General features: G+C 43.2%; 1 protein-coding gene across 3 annotated transcripts in view; it reads left to right on the top strand.

The window, feature by feature from the left end:
- The window catches only part of MYH9 (myosin heavy chain 9), a 428,796-nt gene that overhangs the window by 168,597 nt on the left and 233,937 nt on the right, over positions 1 to 26,262 (top strand). For all 3 annotated transcript variants that reach the window (XM_040407416.1, XM_040407417.1, XM_040407418.1), the window contains 4 exons: positions 11,195 to 11,309; positions 13,218 to 13,411; positions 13,500 to 13,621; positions 24,771 to 24,840. In XM_040407416.1, coding sequence (XP_040263350.1) covers positions 11,195 to 11,309; positions 13,218 to 13,411; positions 13,500 to 13,621; positions 24,771 to 24,840 — 501 coding nt within the window. The remainder of the gene's footprint in view (positions 1 to 11,194; positions 11,310 to 13,217; positions 13,412 to 13,499; positions 13,622 to 24,770; positions 24,841 to 26,262) is intronic.

The raw sequence follows: 26,262 nt of genomic DNA, 5'->3' as shown, positions 1-26,262 counted from the left end.
TGTAAAAAATGGCTGGTGAAATCCAAAAGCTGCTCTTTGGAATGTGGGCCCCTTTGCCCACCTAGGCTGCAAAAAAGTGTCACACATGTGGTATTGCCGTACTCAGGAGAAGTTGGGCAATGTGTTTTGGGGTGTCTTTTTACATATACTCATGCTGGGTGAGAGAAATATCTCGGCAAAAGACAACTTTACCCATTTTTTTAATACAAAGTTGGCATTTGACCAAGATATTTATCTCACCCAGCATGGGTAATATGTAAAATTGACACCCTAAAACACAAATGCCCAACTTCTCCTGAGTACGGCTGATACCAGATGTGTGACACTTTTTTGCAGCCTAGATGCGCAAAAGGGGCCGTACATTCCTTTTAGGAGGGCATTTTTAGACACTTGGATCCCAGACTTCTTCTCACTCTTTAGGGCCCCTAAAATGCCACGGCGTATAAATACCCCACATGAGACCCCATTTAGGAAAGAAGACACCCCAAGGTATTCAATGAGGGGCATGGCAAGTTCATAGAATTTTATTTTTTTGGCACAAGTTAGCGGAAATTATTATATTTTTTAATTTTATTTTTTTCTCAGTCTCCCTTTCCGTTAACTTGGGACAAAAATTTCAATCTTTCATGGACTCAATATGCCCCTCACGGAATACCTTGGGGTGTCTTCTTTCCGAAATGGGGTCACATGTAGGGTTTTTATACTGCCCTGGCATTCTAGGGGCCCTAAAGCGTGAGAAGAAGTCTGGAATATAAATGTCTAAAAACTTTTACGCATTTGGATTCCGTGAGGGGTATGGTGAGTTCATGTGAGATTTTATTTTTTGACACAAGTTAGTGGAATATGAGACTTTGTAAGAAAAAAATAATAATTTCCGCTAACTTGGGCCAAAAAAATGTCTGAATGGAGCATGACAGGGGGGTGATCAATGACAGGGGGGTGATCAGGGAGTCTATGGGGTGATCACCCCCCTGTCATTGATCACCCCCCTGTAAGGCTCCATTCAGACGTCCGTATGTTTTTTACAGATCCATGGATACATGGATCGGATCCGCAAAACACATACGGACGTCTGAATGGAGCCTGACAGGGGGGTGATCAGGGAGTCTATATGGGGTGTTCACCCCCCACCCCCCCTGTCATTGATCACCCCCCTATAAGGCTCCATTCAGATGTCCGTATGTGTTTTGCGGATCCGATCCATGTATCCGTGGATCCGTAAAAAACATACGGACGTCTGAATGGAGCCTACAAGGGGGTGATCAATGACAGGGGGGTGAGCATGTGAGTTTTATATGGGGTGATCAGGGGTTAATAAGGGTTAATAAGTGGGGGGGGGGGGGTGTAGTGTAGTGGTGTTTGGTGCTACTTATTACTGAGCTGCCTGTGTCCTCTGGTGGTCCCTTTTGTTTGGATTGACCACCAGAGAACCAGGTAGCAGGTATATTAGACGCTGTTATCAAAACGGCGTCTAATATACCTGTTAGGGTTTAAAAAAAATCGCATCTCCAGCCTGCCAGCGAACGATTGCCGCTGGCAGGTTGGAGATCCACTCGCTTACCTTCCGATCCTGTGAACGCGCACGCCTGTGTGCACGGGTTCACAGGAAGTCTCGCGAGATGACGCATATATTCGTGACTGTGCGCAGGGCTGCTGCATCCGGAACGCGATCCTGCGTTAGGCGGTTAAAGGGCTTCTGTCACCCCACTAAACATTTTTTTTATTTATTTTTTTATTTTAATCCCTATACTGCGGTTTATGCATACATACTGTAATTAATCATTTTGGTTCAGCAGATTGTTAAAAACGTACTTTTAAAATATGCAAATTACCTTGCTACCAGCAAGTAGGGCGGCTACTTGCTGGTAGCAGCCGCATCCTCCTATCCTAAAGACGCCCCCTCCGCATGTTGATTGACAGGGCCAGCAGACGGGATCTCTCTGCTGGCCCTGTTTGCATTCAAAATCTTGCGCCTGCGCCGTACCAGTCTTCAGTCGGCGCAGGCGCACTGAGAGGCAGACGCTCGCTCGGCCGCTCCATCCTCAATGCGCCTGCGCCGGGTGTAGATGTGACGTCATCGGCGCAGGCGCATTGAGGATGGCACGGCCGAGCGAGCGTCCGCCTCTCAGTGCGCCTGCGCCGACTGAAGACAGTTACGGCGCAGGTGCCAGATTTTGAATGCAAACAGGGCCAGCAGAGAGATCCCGTCCGCTGGCCCTGTCAATCAACATGCGGAGGGGGCGTCTTTAGGATAGGAGAATGTGGCTGCTACCAGCAAGTAGCCGCCCTACTTGCTGGTAGCAAAGTAATTTGATATTTTAAAAGTACGTTTTTAACATAATCTGCTGAACCAAAATGATTAATTACAGTATGTATGCATAAATCGCAGTATAGGGATTAAAAGTAACCAAAAAAAAAAAAACTGTTTAGTGGGGCGACAGAAGCCCTTTAATGTTCATGATGGGGCTTCGTTAATATAGGAATGACTAGCTCCTTAAAGGGGTTGTCCGGGATGGAGACATTGCTCTAATAGTACAAGTGTGGCATACACATTACATACAAGCAGGTAGTACCTTTGGCACAGATTTCTGCAGCCCCGTTTTCATCTTCGAAATTCATGGCCGGAAGTTACGGTTTTCTTCTCATCATTGATGTACCGGGTCCCTTGCAGGCAAGCAAAGCTTCCTCTTCCGCTGCTCAGGGAGCCCAGTGACATCACTGGCAGCGAATAAATCGAGGTGAATATTGATGAGGGGCGGAGTTACATTGGCTGGCTGACAACCTGCTAAGCCCCGCCCCTTGACATCCCACTAAGCCCCGCCCCTCCAGTCCGGTGAGCTTCAGAATGAATGGAGGTGAATATTGATGAGGGGGCGGAGTTACAGCAGAGCAGAGAGACAGCTGTAACCACCTGATGCTGCGCTGCCCCAGGACCCACAGGGCAGTGCAGCTGGAAGTCAGGTAAAGATAAACAGATAAACAATGAGTGGGGGACCGTTGGAGCCACATAGAAGTGGCGAAAATAGCTGAAAATATATGGAGGCAGCTTTTTTTAGATGTACACTGTGAGTAAACGTGTTTTTGTTAAAAAAAAAACATTTGGTCCCGTACAACCCCTTTAATGCGCAGATGAGACGACCCCTTTCCGCCACGGTAACGCAGATAGGCGTCCAGACGGCAGCGCTCTCAGGACTCAGCGACGCCTATTGGTGTGCAGCTCTGAAGTTAAACTACAGCCTGCCAGCGCTGATCATTCGCTGGCAGGCTGTAGATGTTTAAAAAATCGCATTAGAAAGGTATATTAGACTATGTTTTGTTAACAGCGTCTGATATACCTGCTACCTGGTCCTCTGGTGGTCCCTTTTGCTTTGATCCACCACCAGAGGACACAGGCAGCTCTGTAAGTAGCACCATTCTACACTACACGCACCACCCCCTGTCACTTATTAACCCCTTATTAACCCCTGATCACCCCATATAGAGTGATAAAGACTGATCGCAATCAGATCTATATCTGTACATTAGGGTCACCTTGGGCTCTACAAAAACGGTGTTCGCCCGATCAGGCCTGATCTTGTGCGCACACTTGCGTTCAGTCCGCCCCACCGCAGCGACAGAATTTTTTTTTCTCGGATCATTGCAAAAACACCGTAAAATCACTGCGGCTATATAAAGATCACTTTTGAGCTTTTTGGATCTTTATTAGCGATCGCAGCTTTACTTTCCCCTCTTTTTTTTTTTTTTTTTGCACATTTTTGGGCAGAGATTTTTTCATCCACATTGATTGATGCGAATGAAGAAATCTGTGCCGTTCATTTTTTCTTTCAGCCCAGAGGCTGAACGGAAAAAAAATTCTCAGTACCCGTATGCTCAATATAAGGAGAATAGCAGAAACTTCTAATGCTGGCCATACATGTAATGATTGTGGAGACTCTCAAATGCCAGGCCAGTACAAACACCCCACAAATTACCCCATTTCGGAAAGAAGACATCCCAAGGTATTCGCTGAGGGGCATGCATATTGAGTCCATGAAAGATTTAACTTTTTGTCACAAGTTAGCGGAAAGGGAGACTTTGTGAGAAAATAAAAATCAATTTCCGCTAACTTGTGGCAAAAAAAAAAAATTCTATGAACTCGACATGCCCCTCACAGAATACCTTGGGGTGTCTTCTTTCCAAAATGGGGTCACGTGGGGTATTTATACTGCCCTGGCATTTTAGGGGCCCTAAAGTGTGAGAAGTCTGGAATCCAAATGCCTAAAAATGCCCTCCTAAAAGGTACTCATTGGCCCCTTTGCGCATCTTGGCTGCAAAAAAGTGTCACTCATGCGGTATCGCCGTACTCGGGAGAAGTAGGGCAATGTGTTTTGGGGTGTATTTTTATATATACCCATACTGTGTGAGAAATATCTCTGTAAATGACAACTTTTTTCCATTTATTTATTTTTATACAAAGTTGTCAATTTACAGAAATATTTCTCACCCAGCATGGGTATATGTAAAAATACACCCCAAAACACATTGCCCTACTTCTCCTGAGTACGGTGATACCACATGTGTGACACTTTTTTGCAGCCTAGGTGCGCAAAGGGGCCCAAATTCCAATGAGTACTTTTAGTATTTCACAGGGCATTTTTACGCATTTGGATTCCAAACTACTTCTCACGTTTTAGGGCCCCTAAAATGCCAGGGTAGTATAAATACCCCACAAGTGACCCCATTGTAGAAAGAAGACACCCCAAGGTATTCCGTGAGGGGTATGGTGAGTTCATGTAAAATTTTTATTTTTTGTCACAAGTTAGTGGAATATGAGACTTTGTAAGAAGAAAATAAATAAATAAAAAAAATCATTTTCCGCTAACTTGTGCCAAAAAAAAAAATCTATGAACTCACCATACCTTGGAATACCTTGGGGTGTCTTCTTTCCAAAATGGGGTCACTTGTGGGGTAGTTATACTGCCCTGGCATTTTAGGGGCCCTAAAGCGTGAGAAGTAGTTTGGAATCCAAATGCGTAAAAAAATGCCTGTAAAATCCTAAAGTTACTCATTGGAATTTGGACCCCTTTGTGCACCTAGGTTGCAAAAAAGTGTCACACGTGGTATCGCTGTACTCAGAAGAAGTATGGCAATGTGTTTTGGGGTGTATTTTTACATATACCTATACTGTGTGTGAGAAATATCTCTGTAAATGACAACTTTTTAAAAATTTTTATACAAAGTTGTCAATTTACAGAGATATTTCTCTCACCCAGCATGGGAATATGTAAAAATACACCCCAAAATACATTGCCCTACTTCTTCGGAGTACGGCGATACCACATGTGTGACACTTTTTTGCAGCCCAGTTGCGTAAAGGGGCCGAAAGTCCAACGAGTACCTTTAGGCTTTACAGGGTTGCTCACAATTTAGCCCCACCCAAAATGCCAGAACAGTAAATACACCCCACAAATGACCCCATTTCGGAAAGTAGACACCCCAAGGTATTCACTGAGGGGCATAGTGAGTCCATGGGAGATTATTTTTATTTTTATTTTTTTTCCCCACAAGTTAGCAGAAATAAACTTTATTTTATTTTTATTTTTCTTCAGTGTCATTTTCCGCTAACTTGTGAAAAAAAATTAAATCATACATGAACTCACCATGCCCCTCCGCGAATACTTTGGGGTGTCTTCTTTCTAAAATGGGGTCATTTGGGGGGTATTTATACTATCCTGGCATTCTAGCACCTCAAGAAACATGACAGGTGCTCAGAAAGTCAGAGCTGCTTCAAAATGCGGAAATTCACATTTTTGTACCATAGTTTGTAAACGCTATAACTTTTGTGCAAACCAATAAATATACACTTATTGGATTTTTTTTTTTTTTTATCAGACATGTAGCACAATAAATTCTGACACAAACCTGTATAGAAATGTAATTATATTTGAACAAATTTACCAGAAAAAGTTAAATACACTTTTTTGGAGAAAATTGCGGTCTATTTTGATATCAGAAAAACGAAAAATTTCAGCAGCAATTAAATGCCACCAAAAGAAAGCTGTATTTGTGAGAAGAAAAGGAGGTAAAATTCATTTGGGTGCCAAGTTGCATGACCAAGCAATAAACCGTTAAAGTTGTGAAGTGCCGATTTGTAAAAAAGGGCCTGGTCACTAGGGGGGTATAAACCTGTGGTCCTTAAGTGGTTAATGCTGATGTAGTTCACAAGTTGTGGAGAATGTCGATCATTTTACATAAAAGAATGGCTTTTAAAAACTCTTTCCCTCAACCGAGGATCTGGACTCTGTTGGCACAGGGGTGGGCAACCTGCAGCACTCCAGCTGTTATGAAACTACAACTCCCAGCATTCATGCTTGCTCTTCTCAGAACTCTCATAGAAATAAATGGCGCATGATGGGAATTGTAGTTTCACAATATCTGGAGTGCTGTAGGTGCCCATCCCTGCCTTAGAGCTACTGTCACGGCACACCTATCCAAACACCACCTTTACACAACTGTTTTATTTTTTCTTTAACAATATACGAGTTGATCACCACCTTTCCCATCTTTGCATATCAAATTATATAAACAATAAAAAAAAACATAACTGGTATCGACTCATCCAAAAACGTCTGAATCATTAAAATATAAATATTTTTCCTGCGTGGTGTAGTTCGTCCCGCAAAAAAAGCCCTCATATAGCTCTGTGGGTGGAAATGAAAAAAAAAAAATAAAAATTAAGGCTGTTAGAAAAAGGTGATGACAAGACGATTGTGGTTTTTACCCCACAATTTTTTTTGATAGACATGATAAAGTAAAAGTTTCCTTTAAAAACAACGTATCCCGCAAAAAATAAACTCCCATGGCTATATGAACAGAAAAATTAAAAAGTTATGGCAATTGGAATGTGGGGGGAAATACAATCGTTCCTGTACGATGTCAGGCATCATATTATTATAAAACTCACAATAGTCACTGAAATAACTTGAAACTGACAAGTAATAATAATAAATATAAACTTACTGAAAATCAACTAAGAATCAGACCGGTTTTGAATTTTATAATTGATACAACAAACTATGAAATTGGTCAGGACAAAAATGATGGTGCCCTTAACTTAAGGTGTTGAGAGGCCTAGAGAGGAGGTTATATATGGAAGATGAGAGGATTGGGTTGTCAAACTGGCAACATTCACACCAGTGTTTTTGCTAGATCGGTCATGGATCAGCAAAAAACACTTCAGTCATGATAATCCAGCCGGCTGCATCTGTTATGAACGGATCCGGTTGTATTAGCTTTAACATAGCCATGACGGATCAGTCTCTAAAACCATTGTAAGTCGAAGGGGGACTGATCTGTTTTCTTTTGTCAGAGAAAACAGATCTGTCGCCATCGACTTACATTGTGAGATGCACACAAGCGCAGCAAGCAGCGTTTCTAAGCGTGTCATGGGAACGCAATGAAACTGAATGCATTCTGGTGCACTCCGTTCCCTTCAGTTCAGTTTTGTCCCCATTGAAAATGAATCTATAAGTTGTGGAGAAAAACATTTTATATCTTCTCCATATGGTAATATAACTTAATATGCTTGGTGGTAAGTACTCTTGTAGTAAAGTACTACAAAATCCGGCAGAAGTGGCGGTCAAACAAACATGTTCTCCACAGCAGACACCCAGAACTAATGTTTAATCTGCAACCATGACATCTGAGAGGCCTTTCCCCAGGAGTTCTGCACTTCCGGGGCAGAAACCGATCCAGTCTGCGATTTATCAGGGGAGCAGTAAGTGAAACCCGGTAAAGTTTAGTTATAAAAAATATATATATTAAAATTCGAATCGGCACTTTCCCTATTAAATTCCCTGTAAACAAAATTAACATTAAAGATAGACCAGGGCGTAACTAGAAGTGACTGGGCCCCACAGCAAATATTTGTAAGGGCCCTCCCAGCGCGCTTCGCACCTCCCTCCTCCTGTGTAAACCCCACTCCTTTGGCACAGTGTAGCGGTATACTGTATATTGTGGGGCACATTGGATGCTATATGTGTATAACATAAACATATTTCACATGAAAACTTAGTTACTTGACCCTTGCTCACACTTTGCCTATTACACTGAGGAATAGATGTTGAACCAGGTGTGTGGAGTTTTATGCATCAGTATTAGAAAAGAAGTAAAATTTATCCTAGAGCCGTGTCATAGCATGGTATCTTATACACTTACGGCCTAGTAAGTAAATCATTACTTGCATCAGACCTTTTTCAACTTTGTTATGGGTTAAATGAAGGGGGGGGGGGGGGGGGGAAGCAGAAACTGAAGAAAATGTTACAAGTCTCTCTTGGGATTTGAACCTGAGACCCTCTGTACAATGTGTGAAGAAACCAGTACTGGCTTGGTAAGCCTAGAAAACCACTATTCTCAATATGGTAGGTCTGTAGCCAAGAGGGCCTCTTGTTTAAATCCTGACGTTAATTTATTTTATTTTTTTCTCGCTCCTTTAACCCTTAGGATAGTAGGAGGTGGTTCATTTTTCTTCCCTATCTTCCTTGAGCCATAACCTTTATTTTTCCGTTTTTTGCTGGACAAATTGTACTTTCTAATGGCCATCGTTTAATATTTCATACAATGTAGTGGGAAGCGGGGGGGGGGGGGGGGGGGGAATGCAAATAAGATGAAATTGGGGGGAAAAACACTTCCATCCTTATTTTTTTTTTTAAATTTTTTTATTTATATTCTGAACCTTCATGGTTCTTATAGATCCATGATGAGAGGCTAAATAAGACCTGCAGCTTCAATACCCTGCGTCTCGTCAGAGACCCAGCATATAGAATTCAATCACCGGCATCCTTATTGGCCACAGAGGATGCCGGTAAGGAGCCCAGAAGCATGCGCTTTTGGGTTGTTGAGCTTTTAGATGCTGTGATCATACTTCATCATAGCATTTAAAGAGGACCTTTCACCACTCCTGACATTCCTGTTTTAATAGCTTCATGCATTCCCCATGTAATAATTCTGGAACATCTTTTCTTATGGCTCTGTTATGCCATTCCTTTCTTATTTCTACTAGAAGTTATGAATGAATTGCTCTTAGCCTTCAGTAAGGTTACAGAGGGGAGGTAACCAGTTAGGGGGGGTGTACCTACAGACTGACTCTATCCACTCCGTGCTGCCATTTTCAGACTGTGCAGGTACCCCCCCTTCCCAAACTGGCTAATGGCAATTCATTCATGACTTCTATTGCAAATAATAAAGGAATGGCACAACATAGAGCCATAAGAATAAATGTTCCAGAATTGTTAGTACGTGGGGAATGCATGTAGCTATAAAAATAGGCAGGTCAGGAGTGATGAAAGGTCCTCTTTAAAGGCTTTAATGACCCTGGGTGCCATGTTTACCTATTGTTCCAGCGCAATATATACGGCGATGGTAGCTAAAGGGACCTGTCACCTGAAAATGCAATGCAATCTGAAAGCACCATGTTATAAAGCAGGAGTGGCTGAGCAAATTATAATTATATATTTATTTGAGAAAACAATCGTTAACACTTGTAGTTTATACATTTATTTTGGCTTTTTTGTATCCCTGTGAATACGGATTAATTGTACAGGGATGAGGTTTTAGCATTGTGTACATAAAGAGAGTAGTCAGTTACTGACATCTTCCTGTACCGATAGGTATTCACAGGGCTGCAATAAAGCAAAGGTATAAATTAGAAGTTTTACTGAATCTTATCACTATCAATCTGCTCAGCCTCTCCTGCTCTATAACATGGTGCTTTCAGATAGCATTTTTGGGTAAAAGTCCTCTTTAAGGCTACTTTCACACTAGCGTTCAGAGCGGGTCCGTCTGATGTCTGCTCAGACGGATCCGCTCCTATAATGCAGACGTTTGTATCCGTTCAGAACGGATCCGTCTGCATTATAGTTTGAAAAAAATTCTAAGTGTTAAAGTAGCCTGAACGGATCCGTCCAGACTTTACAGTGAAAGTCAATGGGGGACGGATCCGTTTGAAGATTGAGCCATATGACATTGCAAGTCTGGACGGATCCGCTTGCCTCCGCACGTCCAGGCGGACACCCGAACGCTGCAAGCAGCTGAACGCCGCCAGACTGATGCATCCACTCAGAATGCATTAGGGCTGGACGGATGCGTTCGGGGCCGCTTGTGAGCCCCTTCAAACGGAGCCTAACCCATAATAAAAGTTGATAGAAATTAAAATCTTGTGTATGGCAAAGTGGCCTGATTCAAATAATGCTGTACTTGCTAGGCAATAAGTCTGATATCATGCTATGACAAAGCTCTAGGGTGAATTTAACTACTTTCCTTATACTCGTACATAATACTTCCCATATCTAGCTCAAGATCTTTTTATTCGTGTAAAGGCAAAGTCTTAGCCAGAGTTGAGTGTCGCTATGAGAAGCATGATTGTATCTGCTGCTTCTGCCCTTAACATGCTTGATGTCTAGCCCTGTCAATTAAGGGGAGTCTGCAGAACACATTACAAAGGCAGTGCTCCAAGGACTCATTCTAGCCCCCCTAAACCTCAAATTTGCTCATTTGCATATGGATAACAATGCAGAAATCTCTGCAGCTATTTAATGTATAGACAAAAGGAATGTATCTTTTTAATCAGTATGATCACCCTTACCTGGCAGTTTGTCTGTTTTTTAATAGGGTTGATCATGCTGACAGCAGCTCTTTAACTTTCAGGCTCTTTCACCAAATAGCACTTATGAAGAAAAAAAAGGCATTTTGACTCTTGCCTGCACCTACGCAAAGAAAATGCTAGTGGTAAGGCACCCTATGGGAGGTTTATCAGACCTAATGAAAAGGAAAGCTGGCTTAATAGTCAATAGCAACTATTGAGATTTCAACTTTAATTTTATTAGAGCTCAGATCCCACCTTTCCTTTTCTCAATGAGCTCTGATAAATTAAAGGACTAAGATTGGTTGCTGTGGGCAACTAAACCAGTTTTCCTTTACATCAGTTTTGATAAATCTCCCCCCACAGTGTATAAAAAATGCCACAAAAAATACAGGTGGCTAAGAAGCTCCTGCAGTTATTCTGATGCTTTTTGTTTTTTTAGTATCAAACCGTTCCATATTCAATTATATGTGCACACTAAAAGGTTGATCCTATGAAATATATTAGAATTTTGGCTTGGATTGCTTTGATAAATCAGATGGAGGTTGGAACTTTTTTTCTTTTTCTCTTCAATAGGTTGATTACAAAGCTGATGAGTGGCTTATGAAGAATATGGACCCACTTAATGACAATATTGCAACACTTCTGAATCAGTCGTCTGATAAGTTTGTGTCAGAACTTTGGAAAGATGGTAAGAAGTAATTATTAAGTAACTTCATTTTCTTTTCAATTTTGCTATGTCATAGGGACATATCAGAAGTGTTTTGATCGGCGGTGGTCCCAGCTCTGAGACCCCAATCGATTGCTAGAACGAGGGGTCAGAAGCGGTCAACCAAGCGCAGCTTCTCGCTGCGGAGCACGAGGCTGTAGACAAACTCAATAGAAAGTCTAAGTTAATCTACAGTCTCTCTCGGCAGTGAGGATAAGCTGTGCTCGGCTGAGCACTTCTGACCCCTTGTTCAAGCAGTTGGTGGGGGTTTTCGGTAGTCGGACCCCCGCCGATCAAAACACTTTTGTCCCTATGACATATTGAAAAAAAAAGTGTAGTTGCTCTTCAAAGCACTTTTTTTTCCATATATAAAATAAATTAATATTGCAGGTACAATGTAACATGTCATTTTTCTAGGTGTAAACAAGCGTGTTCTCATTGTAAGACTGTTTTTATACATAATGCTGGTAGAACTACTACCATCTAGCCTTACAACTCATCTGTTTCTTTCCAGTGTCTAGGTCATAAAGCCATAAAAAGGTATTGTGCATGGTGTGGCTATTCACTTGCCTGTCTGATCTTCACAAATCATTTAAACACCAGCTCTCAAAAGTGTAGTCTCTAAGAATCACTAGAGAATAGTGAGAATTGACTAGGTTGTGAACAGTCTTCATGCTATTTGGCCAAAATGGAGGGAAATGTCAAGCCATATCACTCTCCTAATAAACTTTTCAACATTCCAGTGCTGCCACAGTGGTCACTGTATCACTGATTTCAGCAGTGTACAGCCAGATGGCAAGAAACTGCTGAGGTCAGTGACTGCCTTCAGGGATCATGTTGGTTGACTGCCTAGAGCTCCAGTGATCATAAAATAGACTATTGCCACTGAAACTGATGGTGATGGAAATTTATCAGGTGAGTAATGAATCTTTTATTTTGATATTTTCTCCGACCCAGACAATTTTCAACAGTTTTCTTTACAGCTGTCATGTATTTCTAAAGTGTCAGGCTAGCTCATGTGTAACCCTGCTCTCTGAACACCTGACAGCTCATTAATGCTTGTTAAAGCCATATCCATGTGATAAATCCTGATTGTAGCTCAATTCTTATGGGCACTGATGCTTGCGGCTATCTCGCAGCTTTGCCTAGGCCATGTGTTGTCATGTTCATCTGTCACATGGCCTAGGAGCAGCTCTCAGCCCCATTGAAGTGAATGGGGCTGAGCTGTTACTAAGAACAGCCAATATGCAATGTACTCAGTTGATCGGTGGGGTTCCTGGGTGTCGGACCTCAATTGATATGATACTGATGACTTAGAGGATAGGTCATCAAAGGATAGGTAATCGGCATAAAAATCTCTGAAAACGCCTTAACAGTTTATAATTTTATTTTTTTATAGACTTGTGCCCCGTCGTGTGGATATAGATATATATCTATATCTTTTCTGGCTCTGAAATCTGATTGACCTGTAACCTAATGTAACTCCTCAGTGACCTGTTTACTTGTGAGATTACTTTTTTGGCTCTAATCAGATTTCCAAAATGTCTGGGGATTTCTAAAGACTGTATAAAAACCTGAAGCATGAGCACCTATGCCACAATGTGATATATTTCATTACTCTCGTCACCAATATGCGCTTTGCATGGATCGTTAGAATTGTTGCTTGTCGTGTCTCTTTATAATTGTAAAACTGACTTTTTTGGCAAGAGAGGTTTGGCTGAAGCATTATTCAAATAATTATTGAACTTGCCAATTTGCTGTAGGGAAGTCTTGGCAGTATTTGAGCAAGTCTTGTATGTAACCTCAACACTTAATGCAATGTTTTTTTTTAATATTTGACATTCAGAAATTCCCTTAAATTCCTCTGATTATTTTCTATCACAATTGTAGTGGATCGCATTGTTGGCTTGGATCAAGTAGCAGGCATGAGTGATTCAGCTTTGCCTGGTGTTTTCAAGACCAGAAAAGGAATGTTCCGTACTGTAGGTCAGTTGTATAAGGAACAACTGTCTAAACTCATGGCTACTCTAAGAAACACAAACCCAAACTTTGTACGCTGCATTATCCCAAATCATGAGAAAAAGGTATGTTGTGGGACTATTTACCATCCATGCAAAGAATTAAAAAAAAAAGTAACTATGAAGAGTCTGTCTTTACCGTCTTCCTTTTTAGGCTGGTAAACTGGATGCCCACTTGGTGCTAGATCAACTGCGCTGTAATGGTGTGTTGGAAGGGATCAGAATCTGCCGACAGGGCTTTCCTAATAGAATTGTTTTCCAAGAATTCCGACAAAGGTAGAGTATTTCAACTCTGATCTACCATTTGTACATGTTTTCTCAATTGATTCCTTGTTTGAAAAAATTCAAAATCGGCAAAACTGACATGCTTAGAGTTTAAAATCCACAGCATATATCAATGCCCTCTTTCTTAAAAAAATGAGAATGAGATTGTTGACATCTCATCCACTCTGCAACTTCTGTAATATGCTACCTGCGAAGTACCCTTAAAGGGGTTGTTTTATGACAGACAATTGTGGCATATCACTAGGACATATGCCCATTGTCTTATAGGTGCGGGTCCCACCGCAGGGACCTGCACCTATATCAAGTACCGAGCCCCAAAAATTAAGGACGCACTGCGCGTACACAATCGCCCTCCATTCATTTTCTTTCACGCCGCTAATAATAGCCGAGCACTGGCTCGGCTATTTCCATCGAACCCATGGAAGTGAATGGGAGCGGTGGCCTGTCATGCACTGTGTGGTCCCATTCACTTGTAAGGGGAGATGGCTTGGTGGTTGCCGGACCATAGTCCTCCTGCTACCACCTTGCGAGCCCGGTTCTCGATATAGGTGTGGGACCCGCACCTATAAGACAATAGTGCCATATCCTAGCGATATGGCTCCATTGTCAATAAAGAGACGACCACTTTAAGCTTCTAAGCTGTACCCTAACTTCTGGTACATTAAGAATTCAATCTGTGTATACATTAGGAAGTATTTTTATTTGTTAGTTATGGGAACGCCTCCCCAGTGGCACTGGACAGGAGGTTCACCCTGCCTCTCAGGGACAGGAAACAATATAGAAGCCAAAGATTGTCGTCTTCTACTGGATTCAGTTCTAGTTTCTGGTCTCCTTGGGATGTATAGAATCCTTCTGCCATGGCATGTCTGGTGCACGCTGCTTCACCCACACCCAAGGACTCCAGAAGGGTTGGGTTCCCTTTCACCATTCTAGGCTTAAGCCATTTTGCAAAGGCAATCCTGGGCTGGGTTTGTTGTCGGGGACAAGTGTAATTGCCTGTGTGCGCAGAACCACGTTAGACCCAGATCCCCTCTACTTCCGAAGACACCCTTCTGGCGTGGTGATGACTTGACCCAGTGTGGTAGGCCCTGAAAGTCACGTGAAAGGTGCAGCAAACATAATTGTTGACGCTGGTATGTAGGGGTGGCGCCCTCCTGTTACCTCTGCTTTGTCTTCCTGTCAGAGTGAATGTCTGTGTCTGGAGAGTTCCTGACTTTCCCCACAGGACTACAGTTCCCATCAAGGCTCTCAGCTCCCTTTGTTAATATGTTCTGTACTGTGGAGAGTTTCTAGGCTTCACCACCTGGGGGTCCTCCTCGGTTGGTTTATTTTTTGCTAACTTTTTCTGTTTAGTCTAGATTATGGTCTCCCTATAATGTTTCAGACTAGAGAAACTTCAGCAAAATCCTCAGGCGGAGAAGCCCCCCCCCCCCCCAAAAAAAGTTAATCCTTTGACCTGAGAATGAATCCCCCCTTTTCATTCGTAACATCTAAAATTAGTTTTGAAAGAATGGCACCACCTAGTCATAAGAATAGATGCTCCAAAATCACATGGACAATGCAACTACTTACTAAAACAGACATGCCAGAGGTTACAGTTCCTCCTAAAGGATTAAAGGGGTATTCTGGTTTTAAAACTTTGACATGGTAACAGAAGTTTGACCCCTTTGTCCTATACCTATCCTCAGTAATCAATCAGTAATTTGAAGGTGCTGTGGTGCTCATGCAAATGCTGCATTTTTTTTTCACTGTTTACACTATGTCTATGTTGTACAGGTGGTGCAGGCTAATTGCATCCTTTTTGTCTCATTGGGAGAAGAAGCTGTAATTACCCTGCACCGCCACTACAATGGATACAGGGCTCGCAAGCCCTACAGCCCCTTGAAACAGCTGATCAGGGGTGGTTTGGGGAGTCTAAACCCATCAGTATATTGATGACCTATCCGAAGAATAAGGCCTCATGAACCATTGCAGTGTCCTTTTTGCGGTCTGCAAACTGTGGATCCGCAAAACACTGATGCTCATGTGTTCCACATTTTGCGGTCCAGAACGTCCGGCCCTCAAAGCCGCTCTATTATTGTTCATGATACAGATAAGAATAGGACCTATTCTATTTTTGCAGGGCCATTGAATGGATGTGCGGACAGCACACTGACTGCTGTCGGCATCTTTTTCAGCCCCCTTGAAGTGACTGGGTCCGCATCAGACCCTCAAAAAATGCGACTGATGCGGACCCAGACCACTTTTGTGAAGAAGCTTGTATGCCTGAATAAAAGGAGATTTTTTGTGAAATTCACCTGTAAAATCTTTTTCACGTCTTTTCCATTGGGGACACAGACCATGGGTATAGCTTAAGCCACCACTAGGAGGAGACACTATGCAAATAAGAAAAAACAGCTCCTCCTCCACTGGCTATACCCCCATGCTCCAACAGGAGGACCTCAGTGCGTGCAAAAGCAGGAGACAAAAACCAAATATTAATAAAGAAAACAGAACCGAGGAATACCGCCATCAGGCCATAAATCATAAAGTTCCAATAGAATAGAACTAACCCCTCCTGTAACAGACAAGAATGGGTGGGAGCTGTGCCCCCCAATGGAAAAGACGAGAAAAATATTTTACAGGTGAGTTTCACAAAAAAATCTCCTTTTCTCGCCCATTCCATTGGGGGACACAGACCATGGGACGTCCTAGAGCAGTCCATAGGTTGGGAAGACCAACACCTCCAGAGGGAAACGTCCAACGGTTAAACGGGAACCACAGGTACCACAAAAGGGGAGTCCGAGCGGCGAAATGGGGCAGTAACCGACAGGTACACCCGCAAAGCACGGACCACATCCAGAAAATGGAGAGCGAACTCCTTGGGGTTTTGCCGGAGCGGGGCAAAAAAGAAGGGACTGGGCGCAGTACCACCTTATCCTTGTGGAAGACCAAAAAGTGGCTCCCTGGAGGAAAGGGCGCCCAGCTCCGATAACCTCCAGAAAGAGGTGATGGCCACCAAAAGACCACCTTCCCGGTGAGAAGACTCAAGGAAATGTCCCTCAGGGGCTCAAAGGAGCCGTCTGCAGAGAAGATAGAACCAGGTTCTGATATCAGGAGGGCAGGGGAGGGACATACGGAGGGACAGCATGCGCCACCCCCTGTAGGAAGGTCCTCACCGGACCGAGCAGAGCCAGAGACCTGACCCTTCAGAGAGCTCAGGGACATTCCCATCTCAAGACCCGACTGGAGAAAAGAGAGGATCACCGGAACGGAGAAACGAAGGGGAAAAACACCTAACTTCTCGCAAGAAAGGCCTTCCAGGTACGATAGTAATTCCGGGAGGAAGCTGGTTTCCTTGCTCTTATCATGGTCTTCACGACAGAGTCTGAGAAGCCCCTCTTCTTCAAGATGGAGGTCTCAACAGCCACGCTGTTAAACAAAGCGGCTGTAAAATCCGGTGGAAGAGCGGTCCTTTTTTTTTTTTTAAATTAATTATCTTTATTAATTAGTATATCAAACAGATTACAGTACAAAAAGAATACAGAAAATAATTGTTTTTTCCCTTCCCTTTCTTTCCCCCGTATCCCCATTCCCTACGCCCCCCCTTCCCCCTGCCTGTGGTGCGTCAAAAAAAAAAATAAAATAATAAAATAAAAATTTATCACAACTAATCAAATCCTCCAACCACCCCATATCTTAGTCCACTTATCATCAGCTTCCCTCTGTTTATAAATGATTTTCTCATAGTTTTTTACCTTTTTATCAATAAGGTTTATCCATATATTTATATCTGGAGTATATCGAGCAAACCAGGTCCGACTGACCAAAACTCTGGCCAACATCCGTATCCTACCTAGGAAGATCTTTTGATACTTATGATTAACTATTTTGGAAAGATCATTAAGCAAGAATACTTGTGGTTCAAAAGGGATTCGTATTTTTAGTTTGTACATGATAAAATTATTGATGCTATTCCAATAGTTTATAAGTTCTGGGCATGTCCAAATCATATGAAGATAGTCCGCTCCTGAGGTGTCACATTTAGGGCAGTTAGACGTATCCCTTAGTCCACATTTATTCATCCATAAAGGGGTGATATATAATCTGTGGCAAATATAGAAATGTACTACAACATGGTTGAAGTTCAGGGATAGTGAACCTAAATTCCCAAAAATATTCTCCCACCCTTCTGGTTGTAAATTCGGACAATCCACCTCCCACGCTCTTTGTCCTGGTGACTGTATATCACTAAATCGTGCCTTGAGTAATAACATATATATTTGAAATCTTTATTCTAGTCAGTGTACCCCCTACCCAATCATTCAAGAAAGATGAACGATCTATATCCAGCACCAGTTTATCGTCCAGACTAGATAGTACTGAACGCAATTTGAAAATACCTAAACCATGAAAAAATTTCTATATTATGTGTCATCTCTATAAATGGCTTAATGTCTCTATCCTTAACTACCTGTGAAATATACAAAATTTTGTTCTTTTGCCAAAATGGCAGCTGCAATATCATCTAACCTTTGTAAGTACAGATTGTGCCAAAGATGGGTGAATGTAAGTGAACCCTTTACCTTCAACCATGTCCTAGTAGTAACCCACACTTTCAGGAGTAGTTTTATGGTCTCTCTGTAGCCCCGCTCATAGGTCTTCAGTAGCCCGGATTCCAACAGGGTAAATATATTATTGTGAGCGTAGCTCCCTTCCAACTTCCCCAACAGTGCACTGTTTTCTGATTCGTAGCACATCAATAGCTGGGCTGCAATAAAATACCCTTTAAAGTAGGGGAGATTTAAACCCCCACACTCCAGTGATTTATACAAATATTCCACTTTTATCCCAACTCGTTTTCTTCCCCATAATAAATCATTAATTATTCTTTCCATGAGTTTAAAGTATTTATCTTGTATCCAAATATGTGTATTCCTAAGCACATAGAGAAGTTGTGGTAGTATCACCATCTTGACCAGTGAAACTCGGTCAGCTCTTGATAGGGGAAGTCTCAACCAGATCCCTATTTTAGCTCTAATCCTTGCCATTATGGGAATCAAATTAAGTTGTACAAAATTTTCCACCCGGGGTGATATAATCAAGCCCAAATATTGAAAAGTGTCAACGATGTCCAACTGTGTCACGAGAACCTCTTTCTGTGGCAGGGGGTCTATTGGCATCAAACTGGTCTTAGACCAGTTTATAAGAAGACCGGACACCTCACCAAATGCTTTAACCATTTGAATAATTCTAGGAAGAGTTATTTCCGTGTGGTCTATAAAAAAAACATCATCCGCATATAAGGAGATGCGGTCTTGCACTCCTAACGTACCAAATCCTTTAACCTGATCGTCCTGCCTAATGGCCATCGCAAGGGGTTCAATATAAATGTCAAATAACAATGGGGATAGTGGGCAGCACTGCCGCGTGTCTCTATTTAAATCAAAACTAGTAGTCAGAATCCCATTTAGACTTAGTTTTGCCCTGGGAGATCTATACAATAGTTTGAGAATGCCTATAAATTTTTCCCCAAAGCCCATCCTTGCCAGAACCTTCCAGAGGAAGCTCCACTCCACCCTGTCGAAGGCCTTGGAGGCATCCAATGACAGGATGGAGCGAGCGGTCCCCCCAGGGGCCTGTATATTGGAAAAAAGCTGATGCAAATTATGAAGGGTACCCTTGTTTTGAATAAAGCCATTCTGATCCGGATGGATTATGGAGGAAATAACCCTAGAAAGCCTTGTGGCGAGAACCCTCGAAAGAAGCTTTACATCTGCATTAAGCAGTGAGATTGGTCTATAAGATTCTATATCTAGAGGATCCTTGCCTTTTTTTGGAATTAATGTTATTTCGGCTTCTATCATTGAGTCTGGCAGCTTCCCATCCTCCACTGATTCAGAAAAGACCTCCAGCAGTCTGGGGAGAATACAGTCCCCATATTTACTATAAAATTCATATGGGAGTCCATCTGAACCAGGGGTGGAGTTGGCTGAGCATAATTTAATAGCTCCCTCCAGTTCCTGAATTGAGACCTCTAATTCAAGTGCTTTCTTTTGCGCCTCAGTGATAGTTGAAAAAGCAATCCCATCAAAATACGAATCCATCGTATCATCTGTGATCTTAGATTCAGCTTTATACAAGTCCAGGAAGTAGTCCACAAAGGCCTTCTCTATCGGACCCTGTCCACTAACCATCCTACCATTAATCAGTCGAACATTATCTATGTATTTTTTAGATTGTTGGCTTGAGATCACTCTGGACAAAAGTTTACCAGGTCGCCCTGACTCCGTAAAGTTTTTTTTGCCCTTTAAAAAAAAGGGTCTGTTGGGCCTTATCCAATACGAAGTTAGAATATACTTGTGTGGCTCTTTGCATACTTTCCCTATTCTCCTCCGTCTTATTCAGGTTCGCAATATTACTGACCATCATTCCCCTCATATACGCCTTAAAGGTGTCCCATACCACTTGAATTTTTGCTGAGCCATAGTGGTTATCCCAAAAACGGCCAATTTCATTCTGAATTATTTCATGTGTCTTTAAACCCTTACTGGCTATCAGTAATAATCTGAAAGGGGTTTTTTGTGTATGTCTTTCCTGGGTTAAACAGAGTTCGAGGTGTAGCGGTGAATGGTCCGATATTGACCTTGTTTCATACTTCATTCGTTTTACCAGTTTCACATGTTTACTACTTATCAGTGCAAGATCTATTCTGGACATAGATTTACCTGCTTTACTAAAGCATGAAAAAGCCCTTTTCCCCTGTCCTAAATGTCCCCAAACATCTTCAAAACCAGCCTCCAAGCAAAACCGTGCCAGGGGAGACCCCTGAACCGGACTATCTCCCTTGACACTCGTAGAGACCTTATCACGTAGAGGATCAATGACAGTTGAAATCACCAATAATCATTGTTGGGCACTCTGGCCATTTATCCATAAATAATAACAAGGAATTAAGAACCGAAAAGGAAAATGGCGGTGGAATGTAGACGAAAGCCAAAATACATGTCTTCCCCCTTAACCTACAATATAGGAAGATAAATGTCCCCTGGTGGTCGACAGAGGATGCCTCCCAGACTAAATCAATCAGTCTATGTATCAAGACAGTAACACCTCTGGAGTAGCTGGAAAAAGTAGAATGATACGAATGTGTAGCCCATCCCCTGCCGACCACCCTGGAGGTCTCTTCAGTGAGGTGGGTTTCTAACAAGCATACTATTGCTGGTAAATGTACCTGAGTCAAATAAAAAAAAAAGAGCGGTCCTTGAGACAGCAGGTCCTCCCTGAGAGGAAGAGGCCAAGGAATGTCTGCCAGCATCAGAGTGCCTTCCGAGAACCAGGCGGGCGAGGCCAATCGGGGGCGATGAGTATGGTCGGGGATCCCTTCCGCTGCAACCCTGCGAATAACCTTTTGGGAGTGAGGCAGTGGTGGGAAGACAGAGGAGCGTGAAGTTTCGCCACGGAGACACCAGAGCATCCACTCCGGGGGTAAGCAGAGTCATCCGAGGAGGGATGCTGCTGCGTACGCTGCCTTTTAACGGTCGAGCATCCTCTGTGGGGGCACCGGGAGGTGGAGCGGTGCTAACCACAGGCGATGGAGCCATGGCCGCTCTGCGTTCCATAAAGGCCATGGCCGCGCGTGAGACTTGGGCCAAGTCCGCAGCCGCCCTAGCTATGGCAGAGGTCCAGGAGGGCTCTGGGCTCTGAAGGGGCGGAGAAGGGACTGGGCTGGTTTGTTGGAGGAGGTGGATGATCCTGTCCCGAGGCAGGGCAAGAGTCACAGGAGCCTGTAAATGATAGTGGCAAGCAGCAGACCTTACAGGATCCCAGTGGGACCTGAGGTGTTGCTTTAGATTTTTGGGGGGCCCCCGGACTTGGCATGACGGCGGCAATCCCGGAGTCAGGGTCTCTTACAGTTTTGCGGAACACTATTTGTCCTACCGTGACCTGTGAGGAGCTGGAGTAGCAGCCAAGCGTGGAGAAGTGCTGAGGCAAAGCGTAAGCGCTCCAGTCGCATCACAGATCGCGCAAAAAATTTGCGCTAAAAAAAATGGCACTAAAAAATTGAAACTGGAAAAAATCCAACCCCGGCTCCGAAAATGGCGCCTGCCACCAGGATGCAGGGGATAACTAGCCCTCCTAACAAAAACTGGAAAAGGCGCAGCAGCATGGCGCTGCGAATAGCCACTGCCCCAAGAAGGAATCCCTCCTCCCTCTCAGCCAGCAGGCCCTCTCAGATCCACAGGTAAGCCCTGAAGAACCGTGTCAGTGTGAGCACGGAGGGAGGGGGAGCTGCAGGAGAGCCGTTGTACTTATCTGAGTCCTGCAGTCTTCACCCTCTGTTCCGGACCAGCATGGAGTCACCTCTTCAGTCATCTGGCACAAGGAGTGGCAGTGCACTGGATAGAGGGCAGGACTAGGTGCGCCCGGATCTGGTAGGCCACCGGAGCTGCAGGTCGAGCCCGGTTCCAGTTATCTTCTGGGGGGAAAGGGAGGTAGCCGGGGACGGTTATTCGACCCCGGCGCTCGCTCCGCTGAGAGACCAGGGAAGCACCATGCGACCCTGCGTCCTCTGTTTAGAAAAAAAACTAATGGGAGAAAAAAAAAACTACAGGGACAACCCTGCAGGAGTGTCACCTCCTTATCCGATACTAAGCTAAAAACTGAGGTCCTCCTGTTGGAGCATGGGGGTATATAGCCAGTGGAGGAGGAGCTGTTTTTTCTTATTTGCATAGTGTCTCCGCCTAGTGGTGGCTTAAGCTATACCCATGGTCTGTGTCCCCCAATGGAATGGGCGAGCAAAGTTGTTTATCTCACTCTTCAATGGCAGATTAAATGAAGTTGTGTACAATCAGACATCCATTCTTACTTATGATTGAGTGGCATTTATATGATCATGGTTTTAATTCTATATTGATTACTCTGGGCCTTTTGCTGGCTTTCCCTTTTAAGAGGGCGCATGCTATGTGCACTTGGGAGATGTGTGTATGCCGTTTGCAGTCATGTATGGCTTGCATAACAGGAAATATACTTTCCTTTTCTGCCTCCTGCACTGATTTGGATTCACTGCTGTCTTCACACCTTCCAAGCACCATTGTAAGTAGCACCTGCCAATTATATATTAAATGGATTCTCACTTCAGCAAGTGCCATTTATCATGTAGACAAAGTTACTAATGTATTGATAGTCCATTTCGCCTCCTTTTCTGGCTTGATTAATTTGCCATCACATACACTGCCCATATCCAGGTGTTAATACACACTGTAATCCAGCATTGGCTATGTTTGCACACTATAGGATATATTTTTCCTGTAGTGTGCAAGAACAGCCACCGCTGCTGGATTGCAGGGTGGTCATACATGATAAATAGCCAGTACTTAAAGAGGACCTTTCACCGATTATGACAATGTGAACTAAGTATACAGACATGGAGAGCGGCGCCCGGGGATCTCACTGCACTTACTATTAGCCCTGGGCGCTGCTCCGTTCTCCCGGTATGCCCTCCGGTATCTTCGGTCACAAAGTTATGGTAGGCGGAGTCTGCCCTTGTTCTGCTGTAGCGCTGGCCAATCGCATTGCAGAGCTCACAGCCTGGGAGAAAATAATCTCCCAGGCTGTGAGCTCTGCGCTGCGATTGGCCAGTGCTACAGCAGAACAAGGGCAGACTCCGCCTACCATAACTTAGTGACTGAAATCTCCGCCTACTATAACTTACTGAGCGAAGATACCAGAAAGCATAACGGGAGAACGGAGCGGTGCTCTCCATGTCTGTACACTTAGTTCACATTGTCATAATCGGTGAAAGGTCCTCTTTAAAGGGCTTCTGTCAGCCCACTAAACATTTTTTTTTTTTTTTTTTTTTTTTTTTTGTTTAATAATAATCCCTACACTGCGATCTCTCCATACATAAGTAAAATAATAATTTTCGTTCAGTAGAATTTGAGAACTGTATTTTTATAATATGTAAATTACCTTGCTACCAGCAAGTAGGGCGGCTACTTGCTGGTAGCAGCCGCATCCTCCGATCGTAATGACGCCCCCACCGCTTGTTGATTGACAGGGCCAGGGAACGGAATCGTTCTCTGCTGGCCCTGCCTGTTTTCATTCCATATCTGGCGCCTGCGCCGCGGCCGTACCTATCTTCAATCTGCGCAGGCGCACTGAGAGGCGGCCACTCACTCGGCCGCTCCATCCTCAATGCGCCTGCGCTGATGACGTCACATCTACACCCGGCGCATTGAGGAGCGAGCGGCCGAGTGGCCGCCTCTCAGTGCGCCTGCGCAGATTGAAGATGGGTACGGCCGCGGCGCAGGCGCCAGATATTGAATGAAAACGGGCAGGGCCAGCAGAGAACGATTCCGTTCCCTGGCCCTGTCAATCAACAAGCGGAGGGGGCGTCATTACGATTGGAGGATGCGGCTGCTACCAGCAAGTAGCCGCCCTACTTGCTGGTAGCAAGGTAATTTACATATTATAGAAATAGCGTTTTCTCAAATTATACTGAACGAAAATTATTATTTTACTTATGTATGCAGAGATCGCAGTGTAGGGATTATTATTAAACAAAAAAAAAAAAACGGTTTAGTGGGCTGACAGAAGCCCTTTAAGGCTCACATTAATCTATTATCATTCATACCTATTGAGGAAGTGATGGTGAAAATGCCTTGAGGTTGTATGGGGTCTACTATACTGCACAGTATGTCACAGCCTGGTCAGTATTTATATATTCTAATATGCATATGCACGGTAGAAAAATAATTGTACTACTGCGGGGATTTCTCTAGCTTGCATTTAGTTATCACATTCCAGACTGGTATTTACAATGCCTGGCCAAAAAGTCACTGGACCACTTTTAACTTTGATTTATAGAACGCTGTGACAGTTTTCACATGCTTATTTCTGTCCAGGGTTGCACTAACTTTTCCCCAAGATCTTGTATTGGTGATGGGAGACTTTGACCACTGTGCAAAGTCTTCTCAGCACACGAAGGAAAGTCATTGGCTGGTGGCAGAAATATTTGTCAGTCTAGGAGGTGGTGGAAGGGAACGTAAATGTTTGAAATGTTCTGCTGAGTGATCCTACTTACCTGAGCACTTCCAGAATTGATGAGCATCTGTTCATTTACTTCCATTTTACTGAACCATATTTCTCCCTCTCCCAGATATGAAATTCTAACTCCGAATTCCATTCCCAAAGGCTTTATGGATGGGAAACAAGCATGTGTTCTAATGGTATGTGAAAATCTTCCTTTGTTACAGCACAATTGTACTCAGATTATCATCCTATTATGAATTATATAGCAGGGTGTATTTATAATGAATAGGGCCCCTTTGTAAAATAAGATGGGAGGGGCCACCACCACCACCACCCAGTGTGAGAATTAAAACCTCAGTGTAAGGCCTCTTGCGCACGAACGCATTTTCATGCTTTTTTTTTTTTTTGCACGGACTGTATACGGAACCATTCACTTCAATGGGTCAGCAAAAAAAAAAACGAAAGGTACTCCGTGTGCTTTCAGTTTTCGTATCTCCTTTCCGGCAAATAGAACATGTCCTATTATTGTCCGCCTTACAGGCAAGGATAGTACTGTTCTATTAGGGGATGTCGTCAGTATTTTTTGCGGACCGCAAAATACATACGTTCGTGTGCAAGAGGCCTAGGGGCAATATTTAAAGGTATGTATAAAAGTGCCATGTATCAGAAAACACACATCAAAGCAAAAAGCCAGCATATTATTTTCCACAAAGTACAATGTTCTTGCACCTCACTGGCCCTATAGCAAATGCTATGGCTGTAGTTGCACCCCTAGTGTATAGTATTAAATTGAATAAAATAAACATGCAGTGAAGAATTCCAATGAACGAACATCTGAAAAACATTTAGAAACTAAAAATTGTGTAAGGGTACTTTCACACTAGCGTTGTTAGAATCTGGCAACGGAACTGCCTGCCGGATCCGGCAAGCCGTATATAAACGGATCACTTTTTTTTCGTATCAGTTTCATCCGGAATAACGGATCTGGTATTACATTTTTTTTCAAAGATCAAAAGTGAAAAATAGCTCCTCCTATATCCCGGCGCAGACCGGAAAACCACAATGCTGCGGTATTTTCTCCAGCCAAATTCTAGAACACTTGCCGGAAATGTATTAAAGGGCTTCTGTCACCCCCAAAACCTTTTTTTTTTTTTTTTTGGAGCTTGTTAACCACTTCAGCCCCCAGTGCTTAAACACCCTGAAAGACCAGGCCACTTTTTACACTTCTGACCTACACTACTTTCACCATTTATTGCTCGGTCATGCAACTTACCACCCAAATGAATTTTACCTCCTTTTCTTCTCACTAATAGAGCTTTCATTTGGTGGTATTTCTTTGCTGCTGACATTTTTACTTTTTTTGTTAATCGAAATTTAACGATTTTTTTGCAAAAAAATGACATTTTTCACTTTCAGTTGTCAAATTTTGCAAACAAAACTACATCCATATATAAATTTTGCTCTAAATTTATTGTTCTACATGTCTTTGATAAAAAAAAAATGGTTTGGGTAAAAGTTATAGCGTTTACAAACTATGGTACAAAAATGTGAATTTCCGCTTTTTGAAGCAGCTCTGACTTTCTGAGCACCTGTCATGTTTCCTGAGGTTCTACAATGCC

Source organism: Bufo bufo, chromosome 9 (assembly GCF_905171765.1).
Source record: "Bufo bufo chromosome 9, aBufBuf1.1, whole genome shotgun sequence".
NCBI classification, from domain to species: domain Eukaryota; kingdom Metazoa; phylum Chordata; class Amphibia; order Anura; family Bufonidae; genus Bufo; species Bufo bufo.
The sequence above is the reverse complement of the archived record's forward strand: the minus strand, read 5'-3'. Positions and strand labels throughout refer to the sequence as shown.